Source organism: Lissotriton vulgaris, chromosome 2_1 (assembly GCF_964263255.1).
Source record: "Lissotriton vulgaris chromosome 2_1, aLisVul1.2, whole genome shotgun sequence".
Classification (NCBI taxonomy): domain Eukaryota; kingdom Metazoa; phylum Chordata; class Amphibia; order Caudata; family Salamandridae; genus Lissotriton; species Lissotriton vulgaris.
The window spans coordinates 816834197-816858220 of record NC_141687.1 but is presented as its reverse complement, the minus strand read 5'-3'; the positions used below and the strand labels follow the sequence as shown (position 1 = coordinate 816858220).

General features: G+C 44.8%; 1 protein-coding gene across 2 annotated transcripts in view; it reads left to right on the top strand.

Annotated features, from left to right (window-relative positions):
* Positions 1-24024, top strand: part of SESTD1 (SEC14 and spectrin domain containing 1) — a 420103-nt gene that overhangs the window by 246390 nt on the left and 149689 nt on the right. For both annotated transcript variants that reach the window (XM_086956209.1, XM_086956208.1), the window contains exons 10-11: positions 5785-5907; positions 6677-6871. In XM_086956209.1, coding sequence (XP_086812335.1) covers positions 5785-5907; positions 6677-6871 — 318 coding nt within the window. The remainder of the gene's footprint in view (positions 1-5784; positions 5908-6676; positions 6872-24024) is intronic.

Below are 24024 nucleotides of genomic sequence, written 5' to 3'. Positions count from 1 at the left end.
ATTGTGAAAAAAAATTCTAGCTCCCCGTTCAAAATCTAATTAAAATAACAGTTGAAACTTTAGTAAAAAATATTGAACATACTTCTAAAAGTACCTGTGATTGTAACACTGTAGCTTAAAATCTTATTTTGCATTGCCATGTAATCTTATCCATTCTTTGTGAAAAGTGTCAGCCCACCAATGTCTTGTGTTCCTGATTCTTCTGCTGCGCTTTATTAAAGTTTGGATAGGTACCAAGAAGGCTCCTTTTTCGCTAACTTGTAACGCTTTCATTTAGGCCCATTCGATAATCCCAGCCGACTTTCAACTAAGGTCAACCTCCTTTAATGCCTCACCATTAGGTCCTCCGAATACCCCACCCCTTGCCTTGAAGGCTTTGTTGCATCCAATGAAGAAATATCCAGAGTCCAGAGAGAATTAAAATAAGATTTATTCTCAAAAGAGATACAGCCCTCCTGATTTAACAGAGTGTCTGTCTAGTTTCTGCCTCCTGTCTCTAACTGTAGAGAAGAAGCTTCAATAGATAACATTCTATGTTGCCTGGTAACAGCGAGATTAAAATGCATGCATACTTAACCTGAACATTCAATGACTATACTTTTAATGATAGAAGAATGTAACAGGCTTCTTCTTCAAGATCAGTGATGTAAAAGGCACCCTTCAAGTACTGCCAACAGTGCCACTCTAAATCGAGCCAGAGCAAGAAGCTGGCTCATCACATCCATTCATCTACAAGCCTGGAGGTGACAATTTTTTCCGAGTTGAGGAGGAAGAAGGGCAGGATCCACATGCCTCACAGCAATGAAAGAAGTCCCCATCTTTACCTACTGTGATCATCAGCACACAACTGAGTCCAGCACAATGGCCCTTAGTTGAGGCAGAGCACTGCCCCTGAAAGTGTTGTTCATCGAGCCCAGTGCCAAGAAAAGGCCATCTACCCTTGGGCCATGATTGACACCAACCAAAGCTCTCAGAGTCTACAATGCTCCTTAGGGGCCGATCAGACCTCGCCCACACTACCACAAATAGAGAGTAAGGTCCTATCTACTTTTACCTCTGCCTACCTTTGGGGTTCCACTGGACTCTGAGCAAACTGTACCTCTTTTTGGTATAGTGTATACAGAGCCCGCTTCCTACAACTGTCCATCAGTCTTTTGACGTTATTGAACACTGCAATGTGTTGTAATGTAGAGAATTCATACATAATCTAAACACAGTGTAGCCAGGAACTGAGAAACAAGGTATAAGAGAACTCCATTGATGCAGTGCTCTAGAATATGATATTCTAAAAGACAATATAATAGTTGTGCATGCAAATTGGTTACTGGATATACAACATTTGAGGTGAGTGAACATAGGAGAATTGTGGTGATCAAAGGCTATAAGAGATGAACTAATTGAAAAGAAGATAAACGTTAAGCAGTGATCACCTGGTAAGCAAAATGTTGGCTGAAAAACAGCAGCACCCACATAAATGTAGAAGAAGGACCAACATAATTTCTTTCAAATTATTTAAAGCTGGTGGCTTGGAAAATAATGACCAGCGTTCTAAATCCAGCACTGGTTTATAAATCAAATTACTTATCTCCCTATGCCTACAATTGGAAATATGTAGTAAATGTAATGTATTTTTAAATATGTGAAACATAATGGTGTGAAATGCCAGTGTGTAAATTACCAATCAATGTACAACACTATTAAAGCCAGAAGCTTGAATATGGTGTGACCTGCAGTGCTCACAATGCAACATGGTCAGGGCACTGGGGTGCTCCTATAAACCAATAGTTTAAAACTACAAAGCAAGGATGTGTTTATTTTGCGTGATGTTGCATGCTAAAGGAGTTGCTTACTTAACCCATGTGGTTCTGGCACAACATGTAGAGTTCCTGCTGCATGCTATGAAATAAATTCTGCCACAGCCCAGTGCAGCATTCTGTGACGTGGTCTCCAGCATGTCTTGTTTTTCTGTCAACTGAGGAAGGCGGACCTGCTTCATTGCTCACCCATACAGAAAGTCAAAAGTGGAATGATTGAGGATCTTTTCTATATTTTAAAGTAACAGCACCGTTTTCTGACTATCTTGAATGTTGATTCTGGCCTTCAATGTACTGTTGTGTCGCCAAGATACACAGAGAGGCTCTTCACTTCAGTCTTCTATTATCCTCCTCATGCAGACTCCTATTTTATTTGCCCAACAGCACCATTGTGTAATCTGTTACTGAGGGCTTTGCACGAAGTGTGTGACAGATACTCTCTTATTTTTTTAAGCTATGCTCTTTCTTTTTATTATATGAAAAGGTGAACTTCAGCCATTCTGCTGTTTTAATAATTGGCTGTATTTACATTAAGTTTTAATAATTTACTTTTGAGTAACGCTTCTATGCCTATTCATGTTCCAGAGCAACATGGTATTGTTTATTCATTGCTAATTATCGTTTTATATTACGTTTTGTCTCTTGTGTTCCACCCTAAGCATGTTTTGTGTGCCCAGTAGTATATTGTAGTTTAATGCGGTTGCTTTATAAAATTGTTCTTGCTCTTCACAAGATGCCAAACCACATCTGAGAAAGGGTAGCATTCAGCGTTATGTGATGTACTTGAAAGAACGTTAGATTGCCCTGTGACCTTTGTGGGAAGGGTTTACGTTCCTATGTAATGCCCAGTGTTGTGTTTGTATACTGTCATTGATCACATCATGTGTGTAGTAGAATGAGGGATAGAATGCAAAAATGTTGTATATTATTTGATTGTCATTTTAGGTTGTAAGGAATGGGGCACGAGTGTGGCCCACAGGAGAAGAGTTTTGGCATCATTCATAATGAGCAGTGGAATGCATTTCTCTTCTTGCTGCAATTTTTTCACTGCTCTTATCCCTGCGGGAGAATGACGTTGAGTGAACAATACCTCTGCATGTCATCAAGCCTAACTTTCTTGAGGGGAAGATATTTGATTCTTGAAGAGGTATGGTCCTGAATAATCCTATGTCTATACCTCCAGATGTGGGTGATGGGATCTGCTTATTAATTGTTGTAAGCCTTCATTATTTGTTTGGGAATAGCCAGAGCATTACTTCCTCCTTCAATCTGGGAATAGCCAATTCAAGGTTATCTTTGATCTTTCGGTTTCTCCAGAGGGGATTTCCATAATTTTACGGCGTGTATGGAGCAGGAAGAGATTCTACCAAATTCAACTCAATATACTTTTGTGGAACTGAAGGCTTTTTTGTCAATTTGGTTGGTTGATGGCCTCCTCTAGAGTTGTAAAACATCTTATTCTGCTATGACCACCTTCAATTTTGTATTGACACACACTAATCTTTCTGTAGGTAGTGTGTGTAGACATCTTTAGGTATTTCAGGTTACAGAAATTTTTGGTGAACCAGCAGAGGGTGGGGAGGATGGAGGAGAGTAAGGATATCACTTTTGTTTCTTATGTGGAGTATGGCGTGAATGTTGGAGGGGTTGTGGGAGGTTGATGCAATCTGGAGAACCCAAAATGAGTCAATTGATGTGGTGAGCGAAACATTTGATGGGGGTTTCGGAAAGATGGGGTTAAAGTGGTGTTTGTGCTTTTATTTGAAGTGGGTGATCTTAAGGGTTGATGTTGGCAGATACTGTCTTGAATGTGTTACTGCTCCGTTTTTCAGAAGACATGCTGAAACAAGAGTGTCTTTATTTTAATTGCTACAATATGGAACTAGTGGAGCACCTTCAAATGACAAATGATCTGTGCATGACAGGTGAATTTATTAGTCTAATCATTTTAAACAATTTGCATTGTATCTGTATATTTTTAGGAATGCCGAGCAGCAGTGCATTCCAATCAGTTAGCCCTGACTGTGATAGCTATGAGTGTCATTTATTGGTCGAAGTGGGAGTAGGTTGTCTAGCACTTGGTAAAGTGTGATTTGTCATGACATAGTCAACATGTGGGATAAATTAGAGCTTTGAATGTGAATTTGACTGTATCTTTTTTTCTGGGGGCAGGGCTCCATCAGCGATGGAGTGGAAAAGTGTATAGTCCATTGAAAAGGATCTCTACCTTAGTGCCATTTCGGTCAATGCTGTTGAAGATTGGATGTGTATGAAATTCTCTGCGAGCTGTTAGCACTACTGTTCACTCTTTGGTGGAATCATTTACCACCTACCTACATATGCTGTGAGCTTTTATGAAAATGAATAATAGACACAAGTGGGAAAATATGCATTGAAAAGGATACTGATGAAGGTGATACCCGAGAAACACATCTTGGAAGATTTTTAGTGACGCATTTGGACAAATAGCATTTGATCTGATGCGAAGTATTGCATCTGGGCTAAAGCCATGCAACGAAGAATTTGATGGATTCTGTCAAATAAAATTGAGGCGAGAATATTCGTAGCAGTGCGGAGTTACCATCTTGTGCTAGGTCTTTGTGGATGTCCAGTAATTTCCTATGTTTACTGGTAGTGATTGGAAGCAAGATTGTATAATACCCATTATTTAATTTGAATAATGACAATATTGAGTTTACATCCATTGGGCTACAAAGGAAGATTAGGAATTGGTTAAAGTATTTATGACCATTTTTTGTAGAAAGACGACTAAATTTTTGTATGAGGATACAATGGATTGATTTTTTTTTAATGAATGATGTGTTATTAGTTTTAGCCAGTTCAGAGTATTATGACTGGGTGCATTATTTGTCAGGTTAATCTTAAAGAGCTCATCCGGGTTCGAGCTCTTTTTAGGAGCTAATATGGTTTTAAATTCTTTTACGGGACCTGTAGAAAACAGCACATCCAAATGATGCCTGACTGGTTTAGAATAAGCATGACGTAATCTAATTGTAAAGTTTCTGAGGAGCTCCATGATTTTGTCACATTTCGTTGTGAAATAATAGAGGATGCGGTCAAGGCACTGCTCAGATTTACTCCCTCAGTCCCAGAACAAAGAGATCTGTTCAGAAACACTGTATTCTCATATGCAGTCCAAGTTAAGGAGTAAGTGTCTGCTACTGGTAAAAAAAAAAAAACCCAAAAAGAAAATGTCCTCTGGGATGCTGGCGAAAGATCAATTTTTCTTAAAGTTTATACATTCTTTCTTGGTTCTTTTTCACTGTGTGAGTTGCCAGTCCTAGCCCCAGGGAAATGTACATTGCAGTTGGTGGTACAAACGTGCCTCGATACTTTCCATAAGTAGTTTTCATGTCCGTATTAAATGAGCAGTAGGTGCCATTAATTTATTTTTAAAGCCATAAATAAAATGTGTGTTTTGAAATAGTATACTGTTATACAGTTGTCGAAAAAAAAAACAGATTGCAAATAGTTAAATTAACACATTTTTACAGAGTTGATTAACTCATCCTTCTTTGGAATATTCTACTAATATATAGCTGCTGGCTATGCCTTGCTGAAGAGCAGTGCTGATACTTGCATCCCACCCCAGGGATTAGTGTCAGAAGATGAAACCAAAGCATGGTAGCAAGTAATGTATGATTTGTATAGCTCATCTATTGTCGTCACGGATATGAAAGGAACATTACGTTTTTTTCAATGTATTGCTCCTTACCAGCTTCTGAGATTAGATGACCTAAGGTTAATGAAAACCATCAACTCTTGAACACATGTAAACTAATGGCTCATTTGGAACCTGACTAAATGCTGTTTGTTGCACCCCCTTGAACATCCCATTCTAATTAAAATGATTTCTTTCACTTGCTGAATGCCATCAGAACAGTTTTCCTTAACAGTATGCCCTTTGGCGTTCATTTTTGCTTCTTATACTTTTCAATATATTTTACAGGTTGTGAACTGGCTTGAAGGACCTGGATCTGAACCTCTGAGAAGCCAGTGGGCTATAGGAGATTCAATTCGTGCATCACAGGCTTTACAACAGAAACATGAAGAGATTGAGAGTCAACACAGCGTAAGATACTTTTATTTAGTTTGAAGTTACTTATATCAATTATTGATCCATACAAGATCAACTTGAACCTTTTACTTCCTTGCATATGCATTTTTACTAATGTCTCAAAAGCTTATTTTATTGTGACTTGCAGTAATTACCCTAAAAAGCAGCCAAAATTATCTATGTAAACATTTAGTTTTGCAATAGCTAACCCGTAGTGAATACTGTAGGAACTTGCTCCTTATGTGGTGTACCAAAATGAGGTGTACTGTGTAGAGAGTACAGGTACCCCTTATTAGTGTACAGGGGCTTCCTTTAACAATCCTAATGTGCTCTATTTGTGGTAGAGTGGTCGAGCAAGCATCCTTAGGCTTATCTGGGGGAGTGTTAGGCATTTGTTGCACACATAGAGTCAATAAATGAAACACATAATAAGGAAATCTGACACCAATTTAGGCAAATAATATAGATTTTTATATTAATTTAGACACCAAGATCGTCGAGAATTAGGTAAGTACTTTTCAAGTTAGCAATTTTCAGAAGCAGAAAATAGAGCTGTCAGATTTGAGGCATTATCCTATGGGAGAAACATACCATTCATAGGGATACTTGCAATTGACTTGCAGGGGTGTTCTTCTGGACTTAAGGTAAGTTGAGGCCAAGGGCCTTGGAACCATCAGCAGTTTCGGTTTACCTGCAGCAGATGGCTCATTTGAATATCTGTAGAATGCAAAGTAGCAAATATGGTGTATTGTTTTCAACTAATCGTTTTTTTTCCTATATGCAGGAGTGGTTTGCTGTGTATGTTGAGCTTAATCAGCAGATTGCTGCTCTCCTGAATGCGGGTGATGAAGAGGACCTTGTGGAGTTGAAGTCCCTGCAGCAGCAGCTGAGTGATGTCTGTTACCGGCAGGCCAGTCAACTAGAATTCAGGCAAAACCTGTTACAAACTGCGCTTGAATTTCACAGTGTTGCTCAAGAAGTAAGCCAAGCTCATGTCTGTTTCCACTGTTTTGATCAAGTGCAGGGCTTTTGGGGTTTGAGAGGTGGAAGGCAGGGAGAGAGCGCTTTCGGCCCAGTTATCTCATACTAGCCTCACCATCCGTGATGTGAAAGTGTCAGGCTTTTTAATGCATACATGCAAAAAATACCTGTGCACAAACATATAGATATATATATTTTTATATATATATATAGATTGACATAATGGGTATATATATATATACCCATTAGTTTTATTGGGTCTGTGCACAGCAATGCATATTCTAATTATCAATGCTACATGCTATGGTCTTGAGATGGGTTCTTAAAATTGCTATTGATCTATATTGCAACCTAACAAGATTTGGCCATGGATTTATCCTATAATTGTGTACAACCTTTTGATACCAGTACATAGTATATTATTAGCATTATGCTATAAAGCTCCTTTTTACAAATGGATTTATGTGCAATATTACGCTTGGAGGGATTGATCCCAACACTGTTGTTTGTGTTTGCAATAAGCGCAATGTTTGAACTAAGGGTTAGCATTATAGTATTTTTACTATTTCCCTTGCGCTTTGATTTATACACCCACAATAATTGGTTAAGCCAACTGCACTAGCACTTTAAATTTCTGCCGCCGCCCTCTGTGGCGCCATGTGACCAAGGCCTCTGCAAGGCCGAAACGTTATGCTGTATATATATATATATATCCCCTCCAGGTAAAAAGAGGTCAGAGGACACCATGGGGCTTCAGAAGATTCTTTAATACAGTTTTGCTGGGCATAATGCATTTCGGCGTGAGTGTGCCTTCGTCAGACGCCCTTCACAAAATCAGGAATACACCACGCCTCCCTTAAAATGTTCCAGTCCTCCCCTGGGTGGGGAGTCAGCTGACTCATTCAAAATTCAACGCAGCTGTAGTTGAGCAATGGAAACTACAGCTACCATGATGCAGTGCTCGGTAAGTACCTTTAGTCATTTGATGAGCGCTGTAATACCATACATAGGGATCCTTGATGAAACCTGGAAATATGGCTGAGAGTCTTCCTGGGGTCCCCACACGTTCTCCCTCATGTAGCAGGATGAAAGCGGGCCATGCAGCACAAATACAGTGATTCTGCTGCCGAGTGAAGTCACAAGCCGCTTCTGGCGGTGGCCGTGTGCTTGCCCTGGTTGATGAGGCGGGACTGCGACATCCGATACCTCGGAGAAAGAAAGCGCAGTGTTGCCACGGGATCCGGCAAGAACACAGTCCTCTTGTAGAGCGGGTCCTCTATGTGTATATGTATATAGAAATATGTATACATGTTTATAGATATATGTATATACCCCATAAACGTTCAGCATAATATGTGCGTTTTTTTAAAAAAAAATCTTTATTTTCCAATTTTCTTATACAATAATAAAAAGTATTCAGAGTGGTACACTAGCAGGTATCATGTCACAAAGCAATCACATATATATAATATTTAAAGTGAGATTTAGGCAGAACAGCAGGAAGGATTGTCATAATATCAATTCACAGTAGTGTCGGTCCCCTCTGCCCGCCCGACTATTCCCCCGAAAACACAGAGGCCTATCATATCTAGTCCTTTTCTAAAAATCGTCCATTTTGTAGAAGTCCTCAATCGTGCACAAATAGGATAATTCAGAAACATTTCAGACCACGTGAAAATAGCATGTTCAAAGGTATGGCCTATCACTCCACTCCTTCCGGGACTATGACACTATCTAACTGAGAGGAAGCCTTCTGGCATTTCCTTTCAATGTACGCCTTATATGAGCCCCATATGGCTTCAGGGCGTGACAAGCTTGTCATGAGGCAGGCGTATAGTTCGCAGTTTACATTACAATAAGCAAGGCTACGTAGCCAATTCTGTAGAGTAGGAGCAGTTTGTCGACCCCATAGCAGCGCTATTCCCCGTTTAGCTAGCAATAGCCCAAGTGCCGCAAACCTTCTGATGTTTTTGGGAAAGTTAATCGTTGCAATGTCTGGTGTGGGGATAAGCTTCAGCGACGTCATGGCTCCCAGTGTGACATGAACCTGTTCCCAATATGTCTGTAGCTTAGGACAAGTCCATGCGAGGTGGGCGAAGTCTGCGTGAGGAGCACAGCATTTCAGGAAGTGGTGCGGTCTGGAGGGGTCAATTTTGTGTGCCATGGTTGGCGTGTGAAATAATCTACGAAGGAACTTAAAGTGGATGAGTTTGTGCCTGCTGTTGAGGGAGACTTCTCTCGTTACCATGCAGCATATTTCCCATTGGTCATCAGTAATGGGACGGCCAAGATATTTTTCCCATGCCGTGCGTATTTTAACATCTGTCACTGGTTGTAGACCAGAACAAGACCTATACAGTTTTGAAATAAGGTGGGTACCTGCCTCGCTCTCAATTATCAATGTCAATGGGGTCATAGGTTCCGGCGCAATCAGATAAGTTGGTAGTGTGGCTGTCAATGCTGAGCGAATGCGTTGCATTATAAAGGTGTCCATGAAGGATCTGTCTTGGAACCGGGTATCATCGGATACTGAGAATTTGGTCATCTGGATATAGATCTCCTATCTTTGGCTAATGTAAGTTGCACAAGTGTTTCGTCTGTAACAGGGAGCCACATTAGATTTGGGAGAGGGAGAGCGGTGAATACAGTGTGTTGACTCCAAGAAGTCTCCGTAACCTATCCCAAGCCCAGCTAGTAGTGGATACGGTTTGTATGTCGCTGGGGTCACATTTCGGCAGAACAGTGGACAACTTCTGTGGAAGCACAAAGTCAGCCTTTGGTCTTAAAAAAGGAGTTTGTGCATCTGGGTGATATCATGCAAATGCATAACTACACTGAGCCACTAACTAGTATAAATGTAACCCCCCCCTGTCACACAGAAGAGTAAGTACCTGCCAGCTAACGCATGGTCTTTTACCCCCCAAACCAGCCTTATAAGATGTGTACACACTTGGAAACAAAGGACTTAGTGAGGGGGATGGGGATGTTATTAAATAAATTTAAAAAATCTAGGATGCACTATCATTTTGATCATAGCAACCCTGCCAGCCATTGACAACAAAAAGCGCAGCCACCGTTCCACCTGTGCCTCCATGGTGTTCACAGCATGTACATAATTTAAGCTAATAATGCTAGCAGTGTCTAAATGTATGTGGATACCTAGAAATTTGACTGAATCATGATACCATTCAAGAGGAAATCCACAATCCCACGGGTTTGTGCTATCCGTTAATGGGAAAATTACAGACTTGTGCCAGTTGATGCCTGGGCCTGAAAAGCCGCCAAATCAAAATATTTCCCTAACGATTGGTTCGAGATTGGCCTGAGGATGACGCACATATAAAATGGTATCGTCTGCGTAGAGTGAGACTAATAAGGGTCCTGTGTTGAATTGTAGACCCAATGGAGATGGCGCTCCTGGAAATGTCTAATTAATGGATCCATACCTAATATAAATAAAAGAGGAGAGAGGGGGCCTCCTTGTCGTGTGCCACGCGTCAACGAGAAGGGATGGGGCAGCGTGCCATTGATACGGAGCCTAGCTTTTGAGCTGCTATATAATAGGGCAGTAGAGGCCACAAATCCCGCAGACATCCCCATGCGGCGCATCACAGAGAGGAAAAAAGGCCATTCTAAAGAATCAAAGGCCTTCTCGGCATCTAGCAATACAGCTGCCGCAGGAACTTCTGGGTCTATCCTATGTACGACAGCGAAGAGAGTCCGAAGATTGAGTGATGTGGAATGGTGTGGGACGAATCCAGACTGTGCTGGGGAAATAATACATTCCATTAGTTGAGAGAGACTGCTAGCGATAACTTTAGCCAGTATTTTATAGTCTAGGTTCAACAATGAGAGGGGTCTATAGGAACTGCATAGTGAAGGGTCCTTGCCAGGATTGGGAAGGGGAATAATCACAGCTTCTTGAAGTGTGAGGAGGAAGAACCTGCCTTTCAAGCGCCTCTGCATAGACTTCAAGCAACTGTTGCGCCAGGATGTATTATAGGCTTTATAGAAGTCTCCGGTAAATCCGTCAAGTCCCGGAGCAGATGAACCTCAAAGTGCCCCTGTGTCGCCCACGACATCCACTTTGGATATGGACTATGCTAGGAAATCCTGCATATATTTCTCCAGATAAACGAGCGCAATTTTAGACAAATAGTATTCCTGTTCACTAAACTCGCAGCCAATCCTGGAGCTGTATAATGTCTTGAAATACTCGAGGAAAGTGTCGCGGATCTCAGGGGTGGAAGAGACCGACCGGTTTAAGGGGGTGCATATCTCAGTTATGTATGTCCTGCTGTATGGGGGTCGGAGCATTTGTGCCAGCACTCTACCAGGTCTTTCGCACTCTCCGTATCGTCTATCATTGTGGTGTTTACCCAAATGTAACATTTGCCTGTCTGCGGCTTCGCGAAATTCTACTAAAAGGGCTAAACGTTGATTTTCAGCATCAGCAGAGGCATTGCTAAGTAGCTCAGTATCTAGTGTCGATATGTCTTGTTCAATGCGGCCCAGTGTGGTACTCAAATCTTTTAGCACACCCGCATTTTTAGCTATACAGACACCCCTGATGTATGCTTTAAAACCTTCCCAAAGGACCGCCCAAGTATCTACCGATCCTGTGTTTATGGCAAAATAATCCTCAATGGCCTCTCGCACCTCAGCATTGAAGACCTCGTCTTGCAGTGCTCTGCTCGGAAACCGCCAGTGCCTTTCGAAGCCCCCAGAGCGAGGCATAGCCATCCGCAGTATCACCGGTGAATGGTCAGAATACTTCCATGGCAATGTCTCTAAAGCCCGGAACCAGCCAGCTATTCCTGGGGAGACTAGCCGATAGTCTGTTCTGGTCAAGGTGTTATGGTAACCAGAATAATGAGTATAGGACCTGCTGCTAGGATTGTGTTTCCGCCAGATATCTGTCAAAGAAAGTTGTCTGCAGATGGCCTGCAATGCATGACGGGAGCGTGGCTTGGACTCAGGGGATGTGGAGGTGCTCTCCAGTATGGGGTCTAATAATAAATTGAAGTCTCCACCCATAATAATCAGTCTGGGTTCGAGTTTCAACCAGTGTACTTGTAGGGAGTGGAAAAAATCGGGATGTCTACGTTCGGGCCATAGACGCCTATCAGAGCAACAAAGTGACCCATTAGTGTACCTGTGACAATAAGGAACCGGCCTTCGCTGTCTTTCATCCCTCTGCAAGGGCTGAAGGGGATTCTCTTATATATTAGGAGGGCGACGCCCCTGGCGTAACTGCTATAATTGGTGAAGTATCTGTGTGCCCTCCAACTAGCCACCATAAGGGTGGTGTCAGTCCTAGATTAATGTGTCTCCTTATGTCGCAGTAAATAATTGAGCATCTGGCATCTTTTGCGGGTATTGTTGAGGCCTCGTACATTCCAGGACATGAGGGATAGACCAAAGGGTCCAACCGTATTACCTAGATGAGCCATAGCGAGTATACAACAAAAATATGCGAACAAATTTTCTACTAAGAAATCTTTGTGTGACTGTAACCTGTGTAATATATGAAACGACATAACCATTGCAAAGTTCCCCCCCACCACCCAGCCTCACTCATTCACAAGCGAGGCAATACCATGCCCAAATAACCAGTTTGAATTGCCAATAATTTTACAACTGTGTGAGAGACCATTGGAAGGGCACTTCCGTGTATACAGAAACAAAAACCAGAACTAGGTGTACACCTTGAGGGGTGACAACGCCACGTCGGCCGGACAACTAACTTACAACAACACAAATAAAAAGTATCCATTATAGCAACATAGTCAAAATGAATGGTTAGGAATGCCTTTTCGGCCGGTTCCTGTATTTGAAAAGAGTTCCATACTGGCGTCAGAGCCGCTATGCGGAGAAAGCCCCCCCCTTTCCAACAGTTCTGGCACCGTTGTTATTTTTCTTGTAATTATGGCAGAATTCTTGCGCTTCTGACGGATTGTCAAAAATGCGGGAGCGGCCTACTGTAGGAAGGTAGATACCTGACTATGGTTACCCCCAACTTTTTTGCCTAGTGTTTTGCTGGTTTTCCGACTTAGTTGGCCCGGGACCCTGCCAATCAGGACCCCAGGCCTACTGCTCACTCTCTAAAATGGATTCCATGTACCTTAGGTACATTTCCAATTGGTACTGGGCCGCCTTATCAGACCCTGTAACTCAGGGCATAGGTGTACCCAGGGCCTACCAGGGGCTGAAGCATGTATTATGCCACCCCTGGATGGCCATCTAAATCTGACACAACTGGCTGCACGACAGCTGGGGCAAGGTGGTGTAATCACCCTTTGCTTTAGATATAGTATACCTATATCTAACCCTAAAAATGGACACACAGATTCCTATCAGTCACTCCTATGGCAGGCCTTGACAATCCTGAAGGCAGAGTGCTTGGAATCGTGTGAAATGGTGCTCTGGCATGAGCTAAGCCCGTTTGCAGCTTGCGGAACCAAGTCCTAATAGCTGTTCCATGATAACGCATACCATATACTCTTAAGTGCATTATAATCCTCGCGGTTAAATGCTATCTTTGGTATTGCTTTATCAAAACATGTCGAGTAAGGTGTCATACGAATTGGGAAACTGACCCCTCGCCAATGCTGGCGACGGGGTTAGCATTCCACCCTTCTAGAGGGACACGACATGTACGTAACTGTGAACCCGGTTAAAGTTAACTGAAGCCTCAGCTCCACAAAATGGATGCTGCCACCACAGACACAAGTCTGACCTCCTGCTGCTGGGAGTCCTTCCAGCGAGGAGAGCTTGGACAAAGGGTTTCCTGTCCGGGGCGGTGCTCGCACCATCCCAGACAGGGTTTTGTGTATCCTGGGTAGGCAGGGCTTTACAGGAAGGTGACTGCGGAGTGGCACCCCGGTGCTCACTACGCATCTGCCGGCTAGAACCAGTTCCAGGGGCCCACCAGCCCCTGGCCTGGGGAAAGTCCGGCATGGGAGAGGGGTGTAACCACCCCCCTTTCTGGTCCCACCCCTAGGGCAGGACCTAGTCGCGTACCCACCCCTTTCTTTAGGATAAAGGCAGGAGCGGGGACCCTTCCAAATTAGATCATCTTTGAATCAAGAAACTACTTTCTACGAAAGGAACTCTCGACTCTTCTCAAGATTTCTCCCTTGTGACTAAGGAGTAGTCACCCTGCATCCGCAGGCACCATCTAAGAACTCTGCGGTTTGCTGCACGTCCTTCCTCAGGAATCCGACCGACCAGCTCGACGAGACCCGGCTTCCCTGGCACCTCTGACCTCTACCCACATCGTCAGCTCAGCTGAGATCCGTGGGTGCGACGAGACCTCGAGGGACCGGCCATCATCAGAACTGCACGACTTCTATCCAGCACGACTGCCGAGGGATCCTCTGGTGAGTGCTTTGGGGTCCGAGAAGCCCCGACCCTGAGCAGCTCCAGCTCCGAAGTCCAGCCTCCCAGCATCTCCACGATCTGCGTGGGGCCCTTCTGCTTTTTGCTGCTCATCACGTTGTCTGGCTACTAGCCTCTGGCTTGTGGCCTTCTCGACGACGCCCGACGACAACAACGCTGCTGGTCTGGTTGCTCCAGACTGGCCTTTGCTCCCTTCTGAAAGAGGAGCACCCCGGACCCTCCTGGTCCACTCAAGACGTCATTTTAGGTCCACCACGTGGCCCTGAATTTGCCAAGGCTTGTTGCCCCAATCCTGGGCCCAGCGACGCCGACAGCATCAACCATCGTGGGACAGCTCGCACCTCCATCCTGGTCGCCGACAACGCCTCCTGGTCCGTGAGACTGCAGAGCCTAGCGTCGCCCACTCACCTAGTCGAGGTGACTACCATCCGGTGCCCTCCTGGTGGCCTCTGACTACTTTCTAGTAGTTACGAACTTGGTCCCCTCTGCTTTCAGGTGTCATCCATCTTCGATCCAGGCTTGGATCTCTTCGAACTTTCTTCACTGGTCGCCTGCCAGCAACTCCTTCCTTCAGGCTCCTGGTTCGTCAGCGAGGATTCCCGACGTCTGTAAAGACCTATGCAGCCGCAGCCCCTGGGCTAGGTAACTTCGGCATTTCGGTGCCCCAGCATAGCCTCATTATCTAAGGGTCCAGAGTCACTGTCGCTTCCGACTTACCTTATCGGGTTCGCCCGAGAACACTAAACTTTCCGTGCCCTCGGGCATTTGTGTAGATTGTGCACTTGAAGTATTTTCCTAAGAGTTTTTGTTGTGTGCTTAGTACCCTGTCCTCATAAAGAGTACAGGGCTGTTGTGACTTAAAATAAATACACTGTTTATTTTCATAACACTTGTGTGGTGTCCTTTCACTTGGTGTTCAAGGGGTATATGTGATGGTATAACAGCTGGCTTAACACGCCCTCTAGAGTTTAGCCCGAAGACTGCTCGCATCCACGCTACTAGGATAGCTGGCCTAAGGTTGACTTACAACCAATCACCATAAGGGTCGTGTGGACTGATGCATAGTGATCACTAGAATAGTGAGCACTGCATATCAGGCCAACTTCTCACACCTACCACATCCACCTTAAGCCTGGCAGGGTAAAGCATTCAGTATCTCAATACCAGATTTATGAGGGTGGCCTTTACCTAATTGAACTTGTGGCAGGCCTCTTGAACCATAACAGTGAAGTCTGGAAAGAAAGAGAGTTTTGAACCCTGCCAGTTGACGTCACCCCGCTCTCGGGCCAGGCGTAAGATGGAATCTCGATCTCTAAAGTTCATAATTCTCGCAATGATGGGTCTCGGTGGGAGGCCAGGATTAGGCCTAGGGCCCAAGGATCGGTGCGCATGTTCTATGACAAATCCCAGGGTGGTGGCCTCTCTGCCAAACAAATCAGTTAGCAAGTGTTCCTCGAAGATGTCCATCCTCTCAGTAGTAGCAGTCCCCGGAATGCCCAAAATGCGCATGTTGTTGCACCAACTGCGCGCTTTCAGATCCTCATTTTTAATTGCTACCTCCTTCAAGATTGGTTCCACTCTGTCAAGGCGTTTTAGTGACTGCGCCGTACCGTCCTCAGTGTCTGACACACGGGCCTCCGCCATATCCTGGCGACGGTCATATGCCTGTACTTTGGCTCCCATGTCGGCCATACTTAAGTCCAGCGCGCCGAATCTGCCATCAAGAGACTTGAAACATGCCCTCAACTCTTGAAGCATTGACGCAGACAGTGCTGGAACATCGTCCACATCCTCCACCCCCTGGGCGCCGTCTGTCATGGTGAGGGCCTCTTCGGAGGTGTTGCCCGCTACTTTCCCGAAGGGATGGTCCTTTGTTCAGATCTTTGCGGCCCATTCCCGCGGCGTGTGGAGTGAAAGCAGAGGTAGAGTGATCGTTAGGCCCAGGCAGCGGTCGGGAGAACCATAACCGTTCTAGTCGCAGAGCAGGAGGAGCGCAGCCGCGGGTTAAGACTGGGTTTGTGACCTCAATCCAGTTTGCCGGAAGTCCAGTAGTCTGGGAGGGGCACTGTGTGTCGCGCGTGTTTCAGATCGTGGGAAGCCACTCACTGCCAGGTCGGCATCCAGATACAGCGGAAGATAGGTGTAAGGGCAGAACCACAGATCTCAGCGGGATTAACGTAGGTTTGCGGGTGCCATGAGCAGAGTGTGGTCGCTCCAGTGCAGCAAGGGGCCCCCTTCACAGGCTATCAGCAAGCCCGTTGTTCCTCCCGTCGCTACTTGTCTCGCCCCACTGCCAGAATTGTGCGTCATGAATTTCAGGGGGGATGTTGTGAGCTACTCCCTCGAGGAATGTCAAGCGTACCGCAGGCAGGTAGGTTCTGTGCACACTGGGTGCGGAGTTTGGTGGCCGTGAAAAACCAGGCGTGACTGGGTAGTGAGGCAATCCCTATGGCCTCAGCTGGAGCTTCTGGGCAAGGGCAGTCACGTGGACAGAGCCACGTGGACAGAGCTCATGCGCTACAGCAAAGCCAGGAATTACGGTCCAGCAGGGCCCCCAGTGGCATGAAGTGGCAAGCAGGCTTCAGATGGGGGGAAGGAGAAGGGGCCGCGCAGCTGCGCGGCTGGCCGTGTTGAGATTAGTGTATGGGACCAAACAGGCTACCTCACCTTGACTCCTGCGCCCCCGTGCCCGTTTTATTTGCATAGCTGGGAGTCCGATGGGCCCTATCCCCAATGTGGTCTCCTAATCAAGATAGCGCTGTTCAATACGGAGTGGGCGTCGATGTATACACCGACTGAGTTGTTACGATGTGGCGCAGCAGGAGGGGGAAACCAAATCCGCCAACAAGTGGTGGCCACCGGCCAGACCGCAACGACCAATGGCCGTCGCTCACCTCCGATCCAGGCAGGTGTTCATGTGTCCAGCAACGTCAATATGTGCATGTTTGTTGGTTAACATTAATACAATTTTGGAACAGTATAAGAACTGGAGAAAACATCTATAGGTACACTGCCATGGGACCTGGAGCATAAGACCTAAGGTGGTAGAAAAGCATAGGTTTTGTCATCCTTCTAGAGTCAGGTAAAATATAGTACCAGTGATCTAAAGCCCTTGATAATGCAACCCATTTCTTTCAGTATCAGTCAATTATTGTAACTGAATGCATTCCACAATGTAATTGTTGCCTTATTTATCAGAATAATTGATGTTCCAAGTGCATAGCAGTCATTTCAAATGCTTTGCAAAGAATCAGGAATGAAAGGTATATCTCTTCTTTGTAGATGACACCAAGATCTGCAGGAGAGTGTAAATATTACAAGGGATACATTGTCAACTGTCAAATAACTTTATTTCGGCTACTAGCGTCATAAAAGTTTACATAAAATACATAAAACACATACTAAATAGCTACAATTCAGCATACATGCAATGAGTTCACATGTACTAACATAGTGCAAAATTGCATAATGGTGCCAACGAATTGGAAAGATAAGAGACATCATAGTTATGTAAAAGCAAACAGTCGCAATCAACAGCTGCTATGTAGAATACAGTGCATCATGAAATTACAAATCATGATCCACAGTCAGTGGCTACACAGGTTGCCACTTAGAAATAGAAGAATAAGAAAAAGTGCAAAGCAGCACCAGTGAATCTAATGGAAGGGTCAGCCCTGGCTCAGGTGGCGAGAAAGAGCCTTCTTCTGAGCATCCACATTGTGCAGATGTGCTTGGCAACCACAGAAGTGTACAAAGACTGACAATCATTTCTCAGGATTCGAAGAGCAATGCAGTGACTGCGAGTGCCCAGCTACCTACAAATTGGTGATAACCAGAAGCAGCATGGGCGCACGTAGGCAGACATGCAAAGAACACACAGGGAACAGTGTTCTTAGAGTGATTGCACATGGGGCAATCAGGAGATTCCAAAGTTGACCATTTGGAGTCGAAAGATCTCAGTGGCAATGCGCCCACTCTGAATTGGAAGTACAGCTTAGGCGTGAGACCACAGGATGGCTTGCAATCTATAAATTCCCTTGACAGAGTGGCAGTAGTTTTTTTAGAGGCTTTATCCAGTATACTAAGCCAATACTGTTTCAAGAGTTATTTGGAGGGAAACTGGCCAGCAACTAGGGCCTCTCACAGATCCAACATTCCAAGGGAAAAAAATAGTTTTTTAACCCCTTCGCTGTAGGGTGTTATTCCCCCGCTGTGCCTGGGGGGAGAGGGCGCGCACAGCGCCCACATGCTCATGACGAGCTCAGCTCCTGTGCTCATGACGAGCTGAGCTTGTCACAGGTGCACCGGCTCCCGTTGGATGCTCAGGACAGCAGGGGAATTCTCCCCGCACCTGAGCGTTCCACGGGCCATGACGAGCTGAGCTCGTCATGAGCGCTGTGGCTCATGACGAGCTCAGCTCATCGTGAGCAAGGGAGAAGCGTTAATGTGTTGAAGCCAAGAAATTTTATTGAAATGGTCTGCCTTGATAACATCTTTCAGACCAGTGGCATAATGAGCTAGTTCATCAGTGGCGCAGATTCGCCTCCTGTACAGAAGGGGCGCAACCTAGCTTTCCCTTCTATCCTTTTCACACCCAAGTCCAAAGATAAGCTAGGGTACTAGGAGATAAGTGGCTATGGGTTTGCAGGAATTTGTTCAGTGATCTAACGAGATCGCTGATATTTGAAGAGCCCCATAGCTCAGTTCCGTAAAGAGCTGAAAACACAGCCTTGGCTTCATAGCTCTGGAGAGCAAGTGCAATAGGTTTAGTAAAAGAAGCACATGGCTCTTTGAGAATTGCACACACTATCTGTCTATGCTTGATAACAGCCTTGCTGAAATGCGCCTTCCATATCATGCCAGAGGAGAGTGTTGCATCTAAGTAAGGGATATGTAACAATGTGGGGGGACTTGAGAAACTTAGAAGAGTGGGATGTAAACCCTCAAAGAATGTTCATCACTTCAAAGACCGATTTGTGCGAAAACGGTAAGCTCATCATAAAGGAGAAGGATTCTAAGGATTATGTTGAGTAAAAAATTTTAGCGCTATTTTGCAAGGCAGTGAAGAGGCTCATGTGGATGGTAGCTTGTATAAGGAATGGTTTTAACGGCTAAAAGCTCTGGTTAGAGCAGTTGCTCATGCTAGAGAAGGAAATCATACTTGGACCAACCTGTTGGAAAGAAATGTCTCCTTCCATATGTTTCCGCTAATCTCTTGCAGGTCATTGATCTTTTAAACAACTATAATTCTGTTGACATTTCAAATCGTATTGTTAAACCAGGCAATCAATTTGATATACTCCATGAATGATATAGTAGCATTTTTTGATATTTTACAATAGAGATTTGATATTTTCTGTGCCTATAATTCATTATTTACAGTGCTAATCTTAATACGAACCCCACATATAAGTTATAAAGTGCCAGCAGTCTGTCTATCATTCATACCACATCATTCACACAAAATCAAACATACTACTACTAATAACAGAAAACACAATAAAAGCAATATGGGAAGGCAATACAACTGAGAATCACAATGTATCTTTACACATATAAATTAATATCTCTTTATCTTGATGATACAAGGTTTTTATGTAACTAGTTCTTTTGTCTCCTTTTCTGTTTCTTATCCTTTTGTACGTGGATCTCAGGTGTACAAGGCCAAAAGAAAAGAGTGGCGACCTGGTGCCCACTATGGCAATGTCCCTCAACTTTTACTGCTGTTACCAGATCAAGAATTTTGTTAAGGGTCCAGCTATGTGCAGGAGCTTCTACTTAATTGATTTTCATGATCAATCACTATCTTTCATCGTTTCCCTTGCAAACTGTGCCAGTCTCCCTTTTATTTCACTTAGTGTTAATTTATCATTCAACAAGACTTCCAGCCTCCCAGCCAGTCTGGCCCGTTGACCCTGAGGCAGCCGACAGAGTGTTCAGGGCTGGATTAATAAATCCCTAGATGAACATATTCCGAAGAAACTGATTGAATCCAAGGGAGTGCTTACTCACGCCTGGTATAACGAGTCTCTTTGAGTAGAAAGGAAAAAGTGTAAAATCCTAGAACGGGCTTGGAGGCGGTCATATGATGACATGTCCTAGCAAAAATATAGAAAGGCCATAAAAACCTACCACAATCTAGTTCTGAAAACGAAAGCTTCCTTCTATTCTGCATCCATCACCTCCAGTGCTAATCCCTCTAAAACCATTTTTTCCTTTGTGAAGGATATGCTACAACCTGCATGAGACTCCAATAACACCATCTCCTCCAATACCCAATGGGACTCCCTGGCAAAGTTCTTTATTAATAAGGTCAATCTTATTTACAGCGCCTTAGACGCTAAACAATGCCCGTCTAGCCCCAGGGTAAACTACTCCCCATGGGCAGCTTCAAACTCTTTAGAGACTTTGCCACCTGTGTCCCCTGAAGACTTAACTGCAAAGGTCAAATCTTGCTCCCCTGACGACCCCGTAAAACTGGAGATCTTTACAAAGCTTCACATCTGTTTGTTATCAGAGGGTAGAATATGTATCAACAACTCCCTCCAATCAGCTGTGATTCCCAAGTCTTGGAAGCATGCAAAAGTAGTACTGCTACTTAAGAAGTCCACTCTTGACCCATCTGTACCAGAAAACTTTAGACCTATATCTTTGCTTCCTTATCTGGCCAAGATTATGGAATCCCACGTCAACACCATCTTGACCAACTATCTAGAGTCCAATTCTATCCTAGACAGCTCTCAGAATGGGTTCCGCTCTAAGCATAGCACTGAATCAGCGCGTTTAGCCTGTTAGTTTAACTTGACCTGAGCGCAGCCTTTGACACGGTCTCCCATAAAATTCTCCTCCAGCGTCTGGAAGAGATCGGATTCAAAGGCGAGGCTTTGGCTTGGTTCGCGGCATTTCTGTCGGAACGCTCTTTCCAAGTTCAAGCCCCCCCTATTGCTCTAAAATATATCCTCTAAAGTGCGGCGTCCCCCAGGGCTTGGCTCTAAGCCCTACGCTGTTCAACATGTACGTCCGTCCTCTGGCCTTGCTAGCTAAAGAGCGCAACATCAAAATGACATCGTATGCGGACGACACTCAGCTGGTGTTCACCTTAACCAACAACCCGGCTTCAGACCAACGGAAATTCCATGAGGACATCTTGGCCATCTCTGATTGGATGACCATGAACTACCTGCAGCTGAATTCTGCTAAAACAGAACTGCTTCTGGTAGGCCGCGACACCCATAAACGGGACTCCCAATGGTGGCCCATGACACTAGGCTCCCCTCCACAACCAAAGGATACGGTCAAAAATCTTGGTGTCATGATGGACACTGCCCTTACTTTTGAGCCCCATGCCAAGAAGGTGGCGGACACTTGCTTTGCCCTCCTGCGTTGCCTTAAAACTATTCTAGGCTTCTTTGTCGCCTCCACTCGCCAACTAATAGTGCAGGCGATTGTGCTTTCTCGCCTGGACTATTGCAATGGCCTACTGCTGGGCACTAACCAATCGGTCACGGCCAGACTTCAGCGTGTACAAAATGCTGCGGCTCGTACTCTTTTTGCTGTACCCAGGTCATGCCGCACCTCCAACCTTCTCCATCGCCTCCACTGGTTGCCTGTAAGACAAAGAGTTCAATTCAAGACCCTCTGTATAGCTCACAGGATCACGCATAACCACTGCCCCCAAATTCTACAGGAGCTTTGCACAGCCTATGTCCCTAAGCGGGCTTTGCATTCTGCCGATCTCCACCTGCTTTGCATTCCTCGAGTTCGCCGCTGTAGAGCTGGATGTCGTTCATTCAGAGCTCAGGCGCCTGCACTTTGGAATTCCATCCCCCTGACTGTGCGCTGCATCAGCGATTACTGGACATTTAGGAAGCTGATCAAAACCTGGCTTTTTTTCTGTCTAGTGTCCAACCTCCTACTTTTCGCTCCGCTAGCCCTGGGACGCCCTATTGCTGGGGCAGCCATGCTCTTTACAAATTGCATAACATAACAAGGGCCAGGGGCATTCTGCCCTGAGGTCTCCTCTAACTTTCTTCTTCAAATGCTTATGCAGCCTGCAATGCCCAGCTGGATGACCTCTGGGTAGAATATAGCCTCTGTTTTGGACATGACATCTTTGTCACCCTTGTGGTCCAGTGAGGCTGCCCTTGAGAGTTTTCTTCCCACAGCAGGGTTCCTATATCCGGCTGCATTCATTGGCTTCCGAATCCCCTTAGGCTCGAGCATCCTGTCCCCCTCAGTACGAGGTGCACTTCCTTGAGTCAGTCATCTTGAGATCTCAGTGGACCCTCCCTTATACTGTGTCCACCTCTCGGCCAGAGGATGCCTCATTCGAGTTGAGAGTCCTATCTTGCAAACTTTGCTGGAGACTCTCAAAACCTTCAATATGTGGTAGGTAATCTGTCTTCTCTTCACCTTTGCCAGGTCCCCAATCTCCCTGGGAGACAAATTCCTGTGGGCCTTCGGGAAGAGAGCCCCTGTTGGAGTTGTTCTGGTTTAGGGATGATTCAAGGTCCTGGTTTAGTACCCGTACGATTGATGCGGCGATCGACAGTAGGGTAGAGAGCTATCCTTTGCCAGCTTGTACGAGAGGACGTGGCTGTACAAGGTTCCCATAATGATGATGTCCAACACTGGTGCAGTGACCGAGTGGTGAGCCCTGATGAATCTGCCATAAAGTGCATAAGGCAGTGAAACATGTTGGCTACAGGTATTGGTATGCGACGTTAAGCTACCAGCCTTTTTATTTCATCAGTACACACCAGATCTATTAATAAAGGTGTACTATTGGTGTGTCTGCTGATTTTAATCACTTTTGATGTCACATCAGGGAGCGATTCCTTGAGCCCTATGTTTTGCACCTGTCCTTTTTCACAACACGTATGGTTTTGTTTAGGACACTCTTTTCCTTCATCTTACTTTGAAAAGGAATGGCAACCGATGATGAGAAAGGGGCTGTAAACTGGTAACATCTGCCAAGTGCCCTGAGGGTTGTTAGCCCGTGAAGTGTCATTCTTTTTCACCACACATTTTTCACTCGATTTATTTTCAAGTGTGGGTGGATGTACTGTCTCAGTTGAGCAGACATCTGGGGATGTGTTGAGTTGAATTCCTTTCAGAATCTCCCTTTTTAGCTACTAACAATGGTTTGATTTGGACAGCTAAGCAGAGATAGAATATACCCAACTACATATAGAGAGGGTGGAAGACTGGATCTAAATAGTATAGTTTTTTTCCAGAAAATAGTAATTGAATGCCTATTAGATGAATGCTAATGTCCAGGGTACAGGGATTTTTTTTATATTGACGTCTGTTAAGTGGAGGGCTATCCCGTAGGTACCCTTATTTCCCTCTTGGCTCCTTTGTGAATTACAACTGGTTTAGTAGCAGCCTGTTGTCTCCCTGAAGGTTCCCGGGTCCTTGTTGCTGCCCTCTAGGCTGAAGAATTCAAGTTTCACCACCCATAAAGGCCATATAAATTACTGCTCCTTCACCATCAGATGAACCCATTTTTGGCCTGATACTACCGAGCTGTACACTCTGCTCTTTAGATCACTGGAGCATTATCACTCACTGAGTACTCTATGTATATGACCTCATAGGGTGTCTGCTTAGTGTGAGGTGAAATAACTGAGTGTCTTTACTTATTTGTTAAAAATAGAGTTAAATTACAGTCCCTGAATGCCTTCCTTCTGGCCTACAAGGGAGCCTGTGGTTGGGTGGATCCTGTGTTCCGCTGTGCACTGGAGGGCG